Genomic DNA, 17,156 nt, shown 5'->3' with positions numbered 1-17,156 from the left:
TTCTTCCAAAATCCAAGGCCTACCTTTAAGTATAACTTATTCAGTCTTTAATAGTTCTTAAGCAAGTAGTTATTTCTTTCTGTTTTCCCTCAGTATTTTATGCATTCTTCTTACTAAGTGCTCATGATATCTCAGTGCAATTATTTATTTTTTCATGCCTTTCTCCAATAGAGGTTTCAAGCAGTCTTTTTTCTACTCTGACTCCTGGAGAACTTGGTCTGTACGAAATTTGTGGTAATTTAGAGCATTTTGTCACTCAGTGGAGCTTTCTCCCAATCAATTTATGTTTAACTCAATGTAGTTTCATGCCTTTTGATTTGTGAAAGAATATTGCTCTTAGAATTTCTGCAGTGTTCGGTTACTTCCACATTGTACTTTAACTGTCTTTTGCAACAATCTTTTTTCCTTCAGTGTTTCTCTAAACTCTACTTAAGTTTATAGGTAAAAATAATCATTTTGAGCAGTTATAATGTTCACACTTTTAATGGTATATTTAGCTGTTTACCCTAAAGACAGTTCATTTGGAGTACCTTAACATGAAGTTAGCTGTATTTATCTATAATCTAAATTATACTGTCTATAATTTGCTTACTTTCTAGGGTTCAACTGCACGAATAGATCACGAAACAGCCAGTGTTTTGAGTTCTAGCAGCACACATTCTGCTCCTCGAAGGCTGACAAGTCATCTCGGAACCAAGGTAATAGATTATAAGCACTGAGCACAACCTGTGACTTCTGCCTCTGTGCCTTGCCTGCAGTGCCTTACACCTCCACTTCCCACCCCACCGAAAAATGACTGTCAGAGTCCTAGCCAGCCTTCAGAAATCTTCTTGGGCTTTCCGTCTTTACAAAACATTTTCTGATTTCCAGGGTCCTCTCACCTCCCCATGCAATCTGCCTACCTCCTTTGAATCACTACAGTTGGAGCATAGGGACTGTTTTTTATCCTTTGCAGCATCTAGCACGGAATCTGCACATAATGAGTGTTTAATAGATACTTAGTGGATGGAAAAATTATTGAAATTGAATGTTATCCTGTCCACTGCTGATAAGTGAGTTTTCTTAGGGTCTCTTAGATGTTAGTAAATTTTGGGGGGGGGCTTGAGAATAATATGTTTGAAAAGAAAATAATTATTTTATTATTGTTAAAGCCAGAGGCTTTACTATTATATGAACAAAGATGAAATTCTAATATTACTAAGCAGTATATTTTCAGTTAAGTCTAAATAATTCCACTAATTGTTTTCACAGCATACTCTACATAGTCTTTCTTTACTTTAGTAATATAGTGGCTCTTAGGAAAAGCATTACTGAAATAACTAATGTCGATTTAAGAAATGAATTTTAGAGTATCAATGGTATTGTTAATGTGAAACTTAATTCTTTTAATAACTCACAATAGTTACTACTTGGGACCACTAAGATGCCAGTAACTGCTGGGAATTGTATGTTTATTATCTCATCTTCTCAAAAACCCTTTGAGGTATTCTTGCCCCTCTTTTTAAAATGAGAATACTGAAGCCAAAAAAAGATTCAGACAGCTGTTGTGTAAATAAATTGGAATTCAACCCCAGACCTGTCCAACATCAACAAGTAGTTTTCACTATAAAGAAAATGTTTAATATTCAACAGTACTATTGCATGAAAACTGGCAGCTAGAATACCATTTCCTTTTGAAGTGATTTATGCATGATAATATTAAGACCTTACTACATTTTTAAATGCTAGTTACTGTGCTATACATGTGTTATTTTATTTAATCTTCACAAAGAAAACCCTATTAGGTAAATTTCTCCATTTTGCAACTGAGATACCTGGGCCTCAGAGAATTCAAATAACTTGGTCGTGTCACACAACTCACTTGTAAATGGTGGAGTCAGAATTTGAAAGACTATTTATCCACAGTTCTGTACTGCCTTCCTAATAAAACTTTCATATCTAATAGTAGTGTGTGTTTACACATTTAGAGTAGAGTTTCTCAGCCTCAGCATTATTGGCTGGATAATTCCTCATTACATTGTAGGATGTTTAGCAGCATCCCTGGTCTTTACCTACTAGATGCCCGAAGCTTTTCCTCCCGAAGTTGTGACCGCCAAAAATGTCTCCAAGATGTTGCCAAAAGTGTCTCAGGGTGGCTAAAATTGCGCCTGGTTAAGAACCACTAATTTACAGATATGATACATTTATGTAATAGCCTCTACTTTTATGCAATAGCTCTCACTTTATTTTTTTAATTTTTTTTATTAGTCTCTGCTTTACAACAAAGTGAATCAGTCATACATATACATCTGTTCCCACATCCCCTCCCTCCTGCGTCTCCCTGCCTCCCACCCTCCCCATCCCACCCCTCCAGGCGGCCACAAAGCACCGAATAGCTCTCACTTTAAAATGAGGTTGATCACAGTGCAAGATAACTGGGTACTGTTTCCTGTTTCTAATCTGCTTCTAAGTAAATTCTTAGAATTTATGGTCAGGGAGTAATTGATGCTTACCAGCTGCTTTTAAAAAAAAATTGAATAAGAATCCTGTCTTTGTATCCCTGTATGATCAGAGCATTCTTCTTTTTATAACAAAATATTTTTACATGTATAAGGGAGAAATCATAACTTTAACAATATTATACAGTAACTCCCCTACATATGAACCTTCAAGTTGCGAACTTTCAAAGATGCAAATATATTGTAAACCTATTACAGTATAGTACTAAATACCGATTGTGTTAATTGGGTCCCTGGGCTAGCTTTGTTGGACTTATGAACAAATTGGACTTGTGAACGTGCTCTCAGAATGGAACTCGTTCATATGTAGGGGACTTACTGTAATTATAATCTGGTGAGGGTTAGCAATTGCTGAGAGCTAGTACTTAGTAAATAATAATTGCTGAAAAATATTTTCTCTTTATTGATTATGGTTGTAGATTTTAAAAATTAAAAGTTTAAATTGTGTAAAGAATTTAGATAAACCACATCTCTGACTCTGTGTGTGTGTTGGTGGGGGCGGGGGTGTGTGGTGCGGGGGGAGATGTGAGGGACAGAGAAATCCGTTGATTGTCATTCATCATAATCAGTGGATTATCACCAGCTGATCCAGACAAACAGCAATTTAGGTTTATGCAAGAACCTACTTTCTCTTTTTCAACACTATGTACTACCACTACTAATATTTACTCATAACCAAGTTGGTGATGATTATATTATATGGATTTTGAAATAACGCTCATTACTTCATCCTGGAAAGGGGTTTTTGTTTTTGTTTTTAATGAGTTACAATAAATATCCCATTCATCACTTCATTGGTGTTGGCTTTTGGATATTAAAGTCATAATTTTGTTTCTAAACTCATTTGGCCCACAGGTGGAAATGGTGTATTCATTGTTGTCAATGCTTGGTACTCATGATAAGGATGATATGTCGCGAACTTTGCTAGCTATGTCTAGCTCCCAAGACAGCTGTATATCCATGCGACAGTCTGGATGTCTTCCTCTCCTCATCCAGCTTTTACATGGCAATGACAAAGACTCTGTGTTGTTGGGAAATTCCCGGGGCAGTAAAGAGGCTCGGGCCAGGGCCAGTGCAGCACTCCACAACATCATTCACTCACAGCCTGATGACAAGAGAGGCAGGCGTGAAATCCGAGTCCTTCATCTTTTGGAACAGATACGAGCTTACTGTGAAACCTGTTGGGAGTGGCAGGAAGCCCATGAACAAGGCATGGACCAGGACAAAAATCCAAGTATGTTCCGTATGGTGCATGTTACAAAGCAAATGTAAAAGTTTTTGAAATGAAAACTTTAAATTAGGATGGTGTCTTTATGAATAGCCCTGGGAAATTCATATTAGCCATGTACACTGCTAACGTAGTTTAAAGCTTAATTTCTCTAGAAAAAAATTAGCAAAGGAAAATGTTATGTGTACTACAGTGCAACCACAAAAGAACAGAAAATCAAGACAGAGTCATAGCATAGCAGATCTAGAAAGAACTTGAGCGATTATGTCCTCCATCTCTTGAGATTAAGCTCAAGAAAGTGACTTTACATAAGTTCCTTCAGCTGTTAGTGACCAACCCATAATCTCTTACATTTGCATATCACTCTACTCAGTGGATACAGAGCTGTGCTATATATGTTATTTGATCCTTACAACAACCTTGTGAAGTAGGAAGGGAAGATATCATCTCCATTTTACAGATGAAGAAACTGAGGCTCAGAGAGGCTAAAAGACTTGCCTATGGCCTCACAGCTAGTGGGTGGTGGAGCCAGGATCAGAGGTCAGATCTCCTGACTCTTAGCCCAGTGCTCTTCCTACTGCACCATCCTGCTTCAGGCCATGGGGCCCCAGTTGCTGGGGTGATCAGCCTCCCAGCTCTTTGCTCAGGGAGAAACCCTTGGCCACCAGCCCCTCTCCCTCAGGAGCAGGGAACATGGGAGTTGGGACCTTTGGGGACATAACTTACTTCATTCCTGTAGCAAGAACCAAAAGCAGTAAGTATAAGGTAAGACCTTCCTTTCACCTGATAAGAACACACACATGCGCACACACACATGACAAAGGACTATTGTATCAGTATCTTGATTTCGGGAGTAGGAGAAAGAGTGATGATGAAAACATGATCTATAAAGATTTAGCAGATTTTTTTTAGGTAGGTATAAAAGTGAATTTATTTAAAATTTAAAAGTTTTCAAGAATAGAGTACAGCAGAAATGTCTTTTATTTGTCCTAGGGATGAGGAGAACTATAAGATGCTTTACTGGAAGAACATTGTCTTTCTGGATGGTTTTCTTTGTCCACAATTATATAATGACTCGCATTTTGTGCTCTTAATACCTATTCTCAGAAAAGTTAAATAGAATAAATATTACTTCTGAAAAATAGACTTGCTTTTTAAATCTTTATTTCAAGTAACAGTTTTGAAACTTTGTGCGTAGTATTAAATGTGCAGGTACATTTTCTTGGACACCTTGTCTTTAAATTTTTGTTTACTATCTGGTATCTGTATAGTAAGCTTTCTATACGAGGTTTATACTAGGTTTCTCTACTACATTTGTATACAGCCGCATGCCTTTAAGTTTAAATAGAGATTGTAAATAAAAAGTGTTATACCAAAATGTTTTTATTATTTCATATAGCCAATATATATATATATATATATATATTTTTTTTTTTTTTTTTTTTTCCGTACACGGGCCTCTCACTGTTATGGCCTCTACCGTTGCGGAGCACAGGCTCTGGACTCGCAGGCTCAGTGGCTATGGCTCACAGGCCCAGCCGCTCCGCGGCATGTGGGATCTTCCCGGACCGGGGCACGAACCCGTGTCCCCTGCATTGGCAGGTGGACTCTCAACCACTGTGCCACCAGGGAAGCCCACCAATATAATTTTTAAGTTATTATTTGAATTATAGCATAAACCTGCATGGGATTTAGTCCAGCAGACTTGGTCAAAGGCTGATGAGAGGTAGACATTTTTATGGAACCAAGAAAAACCCTTACGTTTTCCTTTCCATGTTTGTAGTATTTATTTATCTTTTTAGCAAATACTTGTTGATTCACTAAACTGCTATGCATTAGGGATGTATTAGTGAGCCCTGAGTATTTTTCAAGTATAATAAACGTCACTACTTTTGAGAAAACAAAGCATTATGGTTTATGTCAATTTTATCTTTCAGTGCCAGCTCCTGTTGAACATCAAATCTGTCCTGCTGTGTGTGTTCTAATGAAACTTTCGTTTGATGAGGAGCATAGACACGCAATGAATGAACTTGGTAAGACAAAATGTTTCTTAATGCCATAGAAGAATACTAAAGATTTTTCATCATTGTTGAATTAGGATATAAGGCCACTAACTTTTATTACCATCTGCTTCCTCCTTGTAGCAAATGACTATACTCTGGTTTCCAGGGGAGACAATGTCCTAAGTGGCAGAAACTGCTACCCTTGTAACCTAACTTGGATTTTTAAAATCTTAGCCAAAGTTTGGAAAAAACACTAAATGGTCCATTCGTGCCCCTATTGTCAAGGTAGCCCCTGGGTGACAGTTGATGGGGAGGGTACTTTGAATTGTTTTGAGACGTGGGGCTACGTAATTATTCTTGAACTCAGTCACTTCTGAAAGACATCAGAAGGAATTATTATTAAGATTCTCATTTATCTTCATGGTTATCTGTACTTTACTGGATTTTCATGATAAGCAGCGTGGTATCTCTGCAACTGATTAATACGGAAAAGCATTATGCTCTGATTTATGTTAGAAACATTCCATTAATTGTGGAAGGGTTACTCTTAGGTATGTGTTCTCACATACTCTAAACCTTATATAACCTGCATTTGTGCCCCCCATTTTTCATGTAATGGTTTTTCTTTGATTTCTAGGTTCATTTTGCACATGTGGTATTTATAAGTTGCATCATGCTGAGCCATCTCATGTGAACTGGATCGCTCTAGTCGTGCCACAAGCAAGAACCATACACTGAGTTTCCATCTTAGTGTAGCTGTGCCCTTGCTTTTTGTGCCATTTATGTTACATTTCATTCAAGCCCCCACTGTGTATTCCTGCCACCCCTCATCATTATCATTCATCACTTATCTTCGAAGTGACAAAGTCATGACACTCTTAAACACAGAGAACCTGAACGGCCAAAAATGAGTGTTGTCTCCTTCAGAGTCATCACTTTGGGAGGCTGTGTACTTTGTGATTTCTGCCTGCCCTCCAGCCATGCTTTTCTTCCCACAGGCCCTAGCAGTCGGCCCACTTGATTCTCTTTCCTTCCCCCATGCCCCCAGCCTCCTGTGAAACTGAGTATGAGCTTATGAGTTCTCCCCTCCTCAGTACTGTCTCAGCATTGGTGAAATTTTAAGTTTGGGTGTTTTTTTTAATGCTAGTAATAATGGGGAAAATAATGAATGAACGGGAAAACTAATCCAATTTTAAGCTCCCACAAACGTTTTTTATAAATGTTCCTGTGTTCCAATGAACTATAGACTAGGACTGACACATTAATCATCTGAATTTCCAAGTAAAATTTAGACTCAGTATTTGTTCCTCTTCCTTCTTCAGGTAGGAAGGCTACCCGGGGCATTTCATCACAGGAGCTAGGGCAGGGGCTTTCAGGTGAGGAGCAGGATGGGGCCTCTGGGGGTGTGACTGCTGGGGATATAGCCACAGGGGATTACCTTCTTCTCACTCCTAGCCTCTGAATTTGCATTGGAGCAAAAGAAGGATCAAGGTGTGTGGACCATGGGGAGATGGATTAAGACAGCACAGGGGATCTGACAGTGAGGAATAAGGAGGAAAGAAGTCCCAAGTGGATGAAGGCAAATTTCTAAGCCCAGTCAGCTAGGACTGTCATTTGTACATAGAAGAAAATTCTACAACTATTAGGGTCATTTAAGTTTGCACCTATTAGTATTGCAAGTTTTAGACCATAGTATCAGTAATGTATACATTCATTAATTCCCAGCTCTGTCCCAGAAACTGTGCTAGGCACTAGGTATAAAAATGATTAAGACGTGGTCCTGACTTTTAAGGAATTCATAGTTAATTTGCGTTAGTGTTTCCCAAACTAGATCATAATGATCACCAGAGGCAGTTGTCAAACCATGTATTTCTCTGGCCCGTGCGTGGTAAGCAAGCTTAGTAAAGTAGAATCTCCGGAGGAGGGAACCTAGGAATCAAATCTAATAAGTGGCCCAAGTGATTCTTATGATCGGGAAATTTTGTGAAACACCAATATATAGAATATTGATGCTGAGCCCCTGATATTTATTTTAGAATGAGGTGTTTCATGCTAATGGTGACTATCTAAACCAAGTAACAGGAAAGTAATATACTTTTTAAAAATTAAGTATCATCTTTCTATTATCTCTTTTTGATAAGTTTAAATTAAGGATTTTGTTAAATGTCACCTGAAGCCATTGATCCTCTACTATCTGTAAGGTTATGAGATACCATATGAGATAATATTTGGTTCATCTGGACCACTATTCTCTAACATAGACACCAAGAAAATGTGGAAGGATGTGTTCATGACCTTTGCATTACCTTGAAACATCCTAATATTTCTTAGGGCAACCTATTTTTGTATTGCTCATGAATTCACATCATATTTTTGTGAATCCATTTATAGTTTTAATGTATAGATTCTTTGCCTTAAAATTCACTGAAGGTTTTCTTTTTACCTGCCTGAAATCATAAAGGGCTCTCTCTTTTATCTGATACACTAAATTTTATTGAATGTCCTTTTTTTCATTAGCCACGTTCTTCATGGTTTTATTGGCATTGACCAAATCCTTCTTTATCTTTGTTTTCAGAATCAAGTCCTAAGATTTTTGGTTTTTCCAGACAAAAGTAGTCAAGTGCCTTCTTGGGATTTTCTTTAGATCATTTCACCTTTCTTAAAACAGTATCACAGATACTCCTGTGCCAGGCAGGATTTTATGTAGGCACGAAGCATATAGTATGTTTTGTTTTGGCTTTGATCGTCTGCTTTATAATCCTCAGCGTTTTGCTGATCTCCTCAGTACACAAGGCCACTGTCTTCAGGTCAACAATGACTCCCAGATCTGTTTCCTGGGTCAAAACTCTCAGTTCTTTTCCCGGTGGTTCCTTCTTCTTTACCGAAGTAATAAATAGTGGAATTTTTTGCAGCTCTGTACTAGGCTTTCTTCTACTCTCCCTAGGCAGTGTCCTCTACTCCATGGCTTCACTTACAGTGTTTTTCAAATTTACAGCTTAATCCAAGTTCTCTCTCCTGAGATTTACACACATTTTTCAAACTGCTCATTCGACATCTTCACCTAGATGATTTTTCAGACATTTCTGACTCAGCTGACAAAAACTGAGTTTGTTGTCTCCTCCATCCCCAAATCTCTGTCTCTTACAGGGTTCCTTTTCTCAGAAAATGACATTCCAGTCAACCCACTTGCTGAAGCCAGAATCTTAGAGAACATCTGTTAGTCTATTCCTTATCCCCTATATCTCATAAATGCTTTAATTCTGGTTCTTAAATACATCTCATATCACTGCTCTTCTTTTTATCCCCACCCCAATCAAGCCTCTGTCATCTCTCCTGTTCTCCCATAGTTTGTCTTACTTGTCCCCCCACTTCCAATCATAATCCATTCTGCAGGCTACAGTCATAGGAATCTGTTTAGAACATACATCTGATTATTCCTTCCCCTGCCTTAAATCCTTGGTGAGGCACACAAAGTCTTGCATAATCTGGCCTCTAGCCATTTTTGTCACCTGTGACCCTCTCCTTGTTGCTGTATATTTCAGGCCCAGCAGTCCTTGCACATGCTGTTTGATCTGCCTGAGATGCTTCCTTATTGTTTCTGCCCCACCCTTTTTAGATATTCATTCATCCTTTAAGTCTCAAGTTAAACATTATTTCCTCAGCCATTTTCTTGATCCTCCCAGTCTAGGTTAAGTTCACCTGTTATCTTGCCCTGTGCTTCTACACAATCCAGTACACTTAAATTAGTTGTTCAATGGCTGTCTTTGCTCTAATCTGTAAGCTCCATAAAGACATTGGTTGTTTTTTTCGTTGGCTGTTTATCTTCCCATCATCATGGGTGGATGGAGGAAAATCTTCCTAAATACGGTTTGGATTTTCCTTAACCAAATTAATTTTTACTTACCTACATTCAAACTCATCTGTCATTGGTGCTAGTTGTAAAGATTTACACAAATGTTCCAAGAGTTAAATCCCCTGGCCTGGCATTCTTGACCCAAGATAGAACTTGGTCTATTTTGCAGACTTGCTGATTCATCTACATACACACCCTTCTAGATCATTTACAAAAATGTACCGATCCTCTTTCAGATTAATGACCTGATTGTTTAGACTTACAGTATCCAAGAATTGCCTGTTTATATTCATCTTCTCTTTTTCTGTCTAAGCCACTTCTCTGACAAAAGAATGTCTCCAGTCCCATGATGATTAATATTGATGATGAATAATATTTTGAATAACCTCCATATGCATTTTTATTTTTCTTTTTATTTACTCCCTCACCATTTTGCTTCACCTTTTGTCTTTTTGTTTTGTTTTGTCTTTTTACCACCCCTTCCTTTATGTCTTTTCCTTTCCTTTCCCTTCATTTTCCTCCTTGCCTTCCTACTGCTGACCACTGTGGGCGTTGTTAAGTATACCCATTGGTGGGAATCAAGGGGAAAGAAAATACTAAATCCTAGTATTGGTATTTGACACTTCATAAGTATCAAAGAAAAGTAAGAATTAAAAAAGTAAAAAGTAAAAATGGTTTTATAGAGCTTAGTAATAAGTTGAATAGGTAATTCTTTTTCATAAAAAAATAAGCTTTGCTTCATGCACAGTTTCATTTAGAAGTTTTAGTATTCCTAAGGATACTAAAAATTATTTGGGAGATAAAAATATGTTAAAGTAATTAGGCCACAGTGTGTGACAATGAAGAGTGTTTGTAAAGTCCTAATAATAAAAATAAGTTACCTTTTTCTGCTTACATTCAGGAAGACCTAGTGTTAGAAAATAGCCTTCTTCATCCGTGACAAGATACAGTGTATGTGCAGTAAATAGAGTATAATGTTCATTTCACTCAGTAAGGCAAGGGGCTGGAGGGTGGAGAAACTGGCAGAAAATGGAATAGTTGTCACTTGTACTTTATAAGTATATTACACAAGAGTCCTTTATAATATTTTCTGTAGCTTATAATTCTAAAGACAAAATTAAATTTATATATTCTCATTCTTTGAGATTTTTTCCGAATAATTTATAAACTTGGTACCCATTTGTTTTATTTTAGATTATTATCTTTTTCCTCTTGCCCTTTTTAAATTAGGGGGACTACAGGCCATTGCAGAATTATTGCAAGTGGACTGTGAAATGTATGGACTTACTAATGACCACTACAGTATTACCTTAAGACGATATGCAGGAATGGCTTTGACAAACTTGACTTTCGGAGATGTAGCCAACAAGGTATGTTTTATAAGATCCATTTCTTATGATATCTCTGGTGTGAGTTATTTTACTTTCATACAAACTACTTTTCACTGACTTTCTTTTTGTCACTCTCCTCATTAAACACTGACCAACAAAAGCCTGTACTTCATACCTCACTGCATATCCTTATTCATTTGGTTGTCTTATGCCTAAACAAAAGCAAAAGATGGAACACAGTAGTGGATCTATGTGATCACATTTAAAATACTATTCCTGGGAATGATAGCAAAAATCTGGAAATCTTGATGATTGGTGCAAGTGTTATACACGTGTTGGTTCCATCCAAATAAAAGACTTTAAAACCCTTTGCTTATTGTTTATTATCATTTATTCACCTTATTTTTCCAGTTTGCCAAGAAAAGAACAAATACCAAAGGATTAGGAGGGTATTTGTCTTTCATTTATGTAATCTGGTTCTACTTCTTTTATGAGTAAAACATTAGTTAGGATTGAAATGAGACGACTGAAACTGAATTTGAAGTTTACTAGTCAAAAATAAAGCATGGCTCCAGGTTGCCTTATTATTGACCCTCTGCAATATTTGATTTTACAGGCTACACTATGCTCTATGAAAGGCTGCATGAGAGCACTTGTGGCCCAACTAAAATCTGAAAGTGAGGACTTACAGCAGGTACTACTTAGAATTTCAAATGTTTTTCTTGGCTATTAGTGGGTTAATACCCTGATTTAGATTCATTTAAGCTGTGGCTCACTGTTTAGCATCTCATGTTTAAATTGTGGCTACATTAACACCACAATAGAGGAAAATAATTATATTGTAGGAATTCCTTTTGGCACTATATTAGCATTTAGAAGAAATTTATTTATTAATATATTTCTACTCTTAACATTACGAACAAGAAAGCAACTAGTATGAATAATTTTATAAACAAATTATTCTAAAATTGATTTATTTGCAGGTTATTGCAAGTGTTTTGAGGAATCTGTCTTGGAGAGCAGATGTAAATAGTAAAAAGACTTTGCGTGAAGTTGGAAGTGTGAAAGCATTGATGGAATGTGCTTTGGAAGTGAAAAAGGTACTTTTGAAAACATTTAGTATTACAATAGGGATTTCATCTTTGGATACTTTTTTGCTGCCGTCTCCCACCCCTGAGACTCACTAATTTCTGACCCTCTTATCTTACCTATCCCTAGACTTAGACTGCTCCAAACTCCTAAAGTATTAAGCCGGAAAAGATTGTACAAGGTAGCCCAGTATTAAGTCAGGGTTTTTCAGACTCAGCACTGTTGACATCTTGCACCAGATAAGTCTTTGTTTTGGAGGACTGATCTGTGCCTTGTAGGATGTTTAGCAGCATCCCTGGCCTTTGCACAGTAGATGCCAATACACCTTCCCCTCAGTCATAACAATCAGAAATATCTCCACATATTACCAGATGTCCTCTGTAAAGGAAAAGGGACAGAATCACCCTCAGTTGCCAATCACTGGTGTTGAGTGTTAACTCTTTGCTGCCCAAATCTCAACCTACCTGAGTCCTCAAATTCTGATAGTTACCCTGTCAAGAGGTAATCAGACCCAAAGGTGAGAAATCCCTCAAATAATAATTTGTTTACAAAAGGAAATAATCTCCAGATAGTATATCTACTTCAGAAACTAAGCTAATTTTTTTTTAAATTGAAATTTGAGAGGAACTAAGCAAGTCTTTTTAGCTAATCTGAATTTCCTTTCACCCAACCAGAACTCCTTGATCCAGAGCCTACGTATTTTTCTCTTCAAAATTTCCTTTTCAAAAAAAAAAAAAAAAATTTCTTTTCAGAGAAGGAAGAGTCTGGGGATGTTTTGTTTGTTTACTTATGTATTTTTTCTAAATTATATTATTTTAGAAAAACCCAAGAAAATCAACTGAAAAATTGTTAGAAATAAGTATTCAACTAAATAACTAGATATAAAGTTAATATTCAAAGGTGGTCAAAAGGTACAAACTTCCAGTTATAAGATAAATAAGTACTAGGGATGTAATATACAGTATGATAAATCTTATTAACACTGCTGTATCATTATATATGAAAATTGTTGAGAGTAAATCCTGAGTTCTCATCACAAGGAACAAAAATTTTTTTCTATTTCTTTAATTTTGTGTATGTATGAGATGATAGATGTTCACTAAACTTACTGTGGTCATCATTTCATGATGTTTATAAGTCAAATCATTATGCTTTATACTTTAAACAGTGTTACATGTCAACTATATCTCAAAACTGAGAAAAAAGGTAATACTCAAATATACTTAGGGTCTGCATAAAGATACCTTTGAAACACTACCGAATCAGCAGAACACTTGTACTCACACTGCAGAAAAGAAGATACGTGAATAGCCAATAAGCACTTGAAAAGATACTCAACATTGTTAGTCATCAGGAAAATACAAATTAAAACTATGAGATACCATTAAAGATATTATCTTGGTTAAAATTTAAAATATTGGCCAAGCGTTGTCAAGGATGTTGAGCAGCTGGAATTCTCACACACTGCTAGCGGGAATGTTACATGCCGTACAGGCATACCTCGCTTTATTGCACTTTGCAGTTATTACATTTTTTATAAATTGAAGGTTTGTGGCAACCCTGCATTAAGGAAGTCTATCGGTGCCATTTTTCCAACAGCATTATTTTTCAGTTAAGGTATGTACATTTTTTTATATATAATGCTATTGGACACTTAATAGACTACAGTATAGTGTAAACATAACTTTTATATGCACTACAGTATAGTGTAAACATAACTTTTATATGCACACCAAAAAAAAAAAATGATGTGACTTGGCTTTATTGCGATATTGGCTTTATTGCAATGGTCTGGAACCAAACCCGCAATATCTCTGAGGTATGCCTATCCAACTTTAGAGAACATTTGGCAGTGTTTTAAAATTAAACATTTACCTACCATACAACCTGGCCACCCAGGAGAAACAAAAACTTAAATTCACACAAAGACTTACAAATATTCACAGAAAGATTATTCGTGATAGCCAAAAACTAAAAATAACACTGTTCATCAATAGGTAAATGGGTAAACAAATTGTGGAATACAATTTGGCTATTAAAAAAAAGTGACCTATTGATACATTCAATAATCTGCAATGACAGGAATCAGAACAGCGGTTGCCTGGGGTTGGGGTTGGATTACGGGCGGCATGAGGAAAGTGGAGGGGGTGATATAAATGTTATCTTGGTATACACACACATCAAAAATGATCAAATTGCACACTTGAAATATGTGCAGTTTATTGTTCTCTAATTATACCTTAATAAAATTATACAAAAAAATTAGCCCCATGTACACTTTAAGACTCCTTTCTTATCAAGCTTGTGTGTTTTCAGAAAGATTTAATGTATTTGTAGGTATTATGGGAACTTGTATTGCTGCTGAATAGCTCATTATTTTATTGTCACTCAAGGACCTCAAAGATCTACATATAAACTAATTGCTACAAACCAAGAAAGTTAGATTAAAAGACACATCCTACTGAGAAGCGTTAAGAGATGACTGTAATAAATGGAAAGACATAGCCTGTTCTTGTAAAGGAAGAGTAGTAGTTTAAAGACCATTTCTCCCTAAATTCATCTACAAATTTTTAATGCAAGGCCCAATCTTGGAAAAAGTAGCCCATCAGAAATTTATAATATCCAATTCTGGTTTGGGCCTGCTCTGGTTAGCAGTATTAGAATTTATTTTTTCCCTCTTTTTCTACATTCAGTGCAACCGTCATTATGAACGTTCTGTTTCTCTTTTTTAATTTGTCATCTCTTCCTTGTCAACTTCATTTACTACTAATGACCACAAGAACCAAAACTACCTTCCATGTTCCCCACGTACTGCATCATTTTACCATCATTCACTGGCTCTTACTCTTCTACACAGCAGAATCTTTTCTTCACCTGCACTCTGTGCCCTAAGCGTGGCTATGTACTCAAAGCTGTTAGTCCCTTACTCTTGTCTTCTATATCTTCTCTACTGGGTGTAGAGAAGTCGGCTTTTTTATGTTTCAGCTATCTGTAAGAAGCCCAATATTTTGAAAATGAAAACAAAAATCCTCTGTTGCTTCTTCTAACTGCTGCAGTGTTCCTCTTTTTCCTATAAGAACCAAAACCCTGAACACGTAGTCACTTGCTTCATTTCTTAACTGGCCATACCTTCTTCAGTCCTTTCTAATATTGCTTCTACCAAAATCTAGACTTATAGATTAACTAGGGTATTTCTTTTCTACCTACACCTATATTTGATACTTTTTGATCACACTCCTTACTGAATCTCTTCCCTTTGTTTTTACCACCTGTACTTCCAACATCTAATCATTTCTCCTTGTCTCCTTTAACTATAAAGCTTCTTTGAAACAAGACCCTTGGCCCTCTACAGGCAGTCTTGAAGAGCAACTTCTATTTTCCTGCCTTCAGCTCTCACCTCTAGGTCAGTTGTAAGTTTAGCTCACTCCTCTAAACTCTTGCCATTTTTTTCTGTTCTCAGGATACTTTGAATGTCCCACCTTTACCTCATTCACAATGTAATTAAAATTGAGCTCTTAGCCTTTTCACATCTTCAGTGGTGAAAGCACTTCTTCCCTGCTTCCTGATAAGTAGTATCTAAACCTGCTCCTACATTGTTTTATTCATTTAATACCTTGATGAAGAGAATAGAATGGCTAGTTACTTATTGGGTTAGGCCCAAAATGTTTGCCATGACATTCAGGGCCGCCTTTTACCTCTCTGACCTTACTTCCCACAATGCCCCAGCATGGACTTTGACTTCCTCTGTGTCTTCTTTCTGTTCTTTAGTCCTCCCTTGCTTATTTCCACTTCCATGCCTTTCCTCCTACTTCCCCTGCCTTCTCTCTGAATGTACATGTCTTTTCTTCTGCAGAGCTGCTCTCCTCCATGAAATACTTTACTTATTTAATTAAATTCAGATGGTAATAATCTTTCCATTAGAGCCCTTGGTTTCAAGTATGGTTTTGCATTCTTTTTTCCCCAGAGTAAACAGTTAGCACCTTCAAAGCAAGTATCAGTTGCTATGTTTTCTGGAGTGCCTCTAATAGTGATAGGCACAGAGTAGATCTCTAATGAATGTTTGTTTGTTCCCTGATTAATTTGTAGTAAAAAGAAAGACTGACATCAGGATCATGGCAAGTTTTGACCAAATATCCTTAATTGTATACTCAGTGTATTTTCTGTGGCATTTGTAATTTGTCAGTTTACTGTGATACTGTATACCAGGGAGTTCTGGTTTTTCAATTACTTTGTTTCTTTGGGGATTTTAAGAAATCGGAGTTTTTCTGGTATGCTTTCTTTTTAATAAGTTACATTGTTACTTTTGAATCAACCACACATAAATATATATGTGTGTTTTTATACAAACAAGATTGCACATATTCCTCTGCAACTTGCTCTTTTCATTTAATGATACATCTAGATATCTTCATATCGGCATGTAGAGGGCTTTCTCTAGCTTCTTTTGTCCTGAAAATGCTATCTTTCAGAATGCACATCAGTTCTGTTTCATATTCTAATATAAGCTCTTGTGAGATATGCGTGCACCATCTAAACACTTAGAATAAAGTTCATAAAGGCCATTATTTTAATATTGCGTTCTGCTTGTTTCATGGGGATATCACTGTCTTAAGTTCGATTTGGTATTTTATGAAAGTTTTTCTAAATGAGGAGTTCCTAATACTTTACCAGTGAAGGATGGGCAGCAGGGAAGATCTAAAGAGGAAAAAAAAAAAAGCTTCCTCAATAGAAGTAAACATAGACATTTTAAGAAGGAAATTCCAACTCTAATTAGATGACACATATTCTGTTTCTTGATAGGAATCAACCCTCAAAAGCGTATTGAGTGCCTTATGGAATTTGTCAGCACACTGCACTGAGAATAAAGCTGATATATGTGCCGTAGATGGTGCGCTTGCATTTTTGGTTGGCACTCTCACTTACCGGAGCCAGACAAATACTTTAGCTATTATTGAAAGTGGAGGTGGGATATTACGGAATGTGTCCAGCTTGATAGCTACGAATGAGGACCACAGGTAAATACAGGGGTTTATATTACTTTTAAATGAAATTGTAAGATTCATACTCTCAGAAAGACTCAACTGTAAGCAGTGTTTTGTGTAATTATGCAAGTTCTAAGCCAAATTACATTTATGACAATGAAAATATAACTAT

At 36.6% G+C, this 17,156-nt stretch overlaps 1 protein-coding gene across 12 annotated transcripts in view; it reads left to right on the top strand.

Moving 5' to 3' along the window:
• Window positions 1-17,156, top strand: part of APC (APC regulator of WNT signaling pathway) — a 139,287-nt gene that overhangs the window by 112,721 nt on the left and 9,410 nt on the right. For 6 of the 12 annotated variants that reach the window (XM_060093247.1, XM_060093249.1, XM_060093246.1 and 3 more), the window contains 8 exons: window positions 600-698; window positions 3,354-3,732; window positions 5,664-5,759; window positions 7,052-7,105; window positions 10,813-10,952; window positions 11,530-11,607; window positions 11,897-12,013; window positions 16,803-17,017. In XM_060093247.1, the coding sequence (XP_059949230.1) occupies window positions 600-698; window positions 3,354-3,732; window positions 5,664-5,759; window positions 7,052-7,105; window positions 10,813-10,952; window positions 11,530-11,607; window positions 11,897-12,013; window positions 16,803-17,017 (1,178 nt within the window). The remainder of the gene's footprint in view (window positions 1-599; window positions 699-3,353; window positions 3,733-5,663; window positions 5,760-7,051; window positions 7,106-10,812; window positions 10,953-11,529; window positions 11,608-11,896; window positions 12,014-16,802; window positions 17,018-17,156) is intronic. The other 6 variants (XM_060093254.1, XM_060093253.1, XM_060093256.1 and 3 more) reach the window with 3 other exon arrangements.

Source organism: Mesoplodon densirostris, chromosome 3 (assembly GCF_025265405.1).
Source record: "Mesoplodon densirostris isolate mMesDen1 chromosome 3, mMesDen1 primary haplotype, whole genome shotgun sequence".
NCBI classification, from domain to species: Eukaryota; Metazoa; Chordata; class Mammalia; order Artiodactyla; family Ziphiidae; genus Mesoplodon; species Mesoplodon densirostris.
The sequence above is the reverse complement of the archived record's forward strand: the minus strand, read 5'-3'. Positions and strand labels throughout refer to the sequence as shown.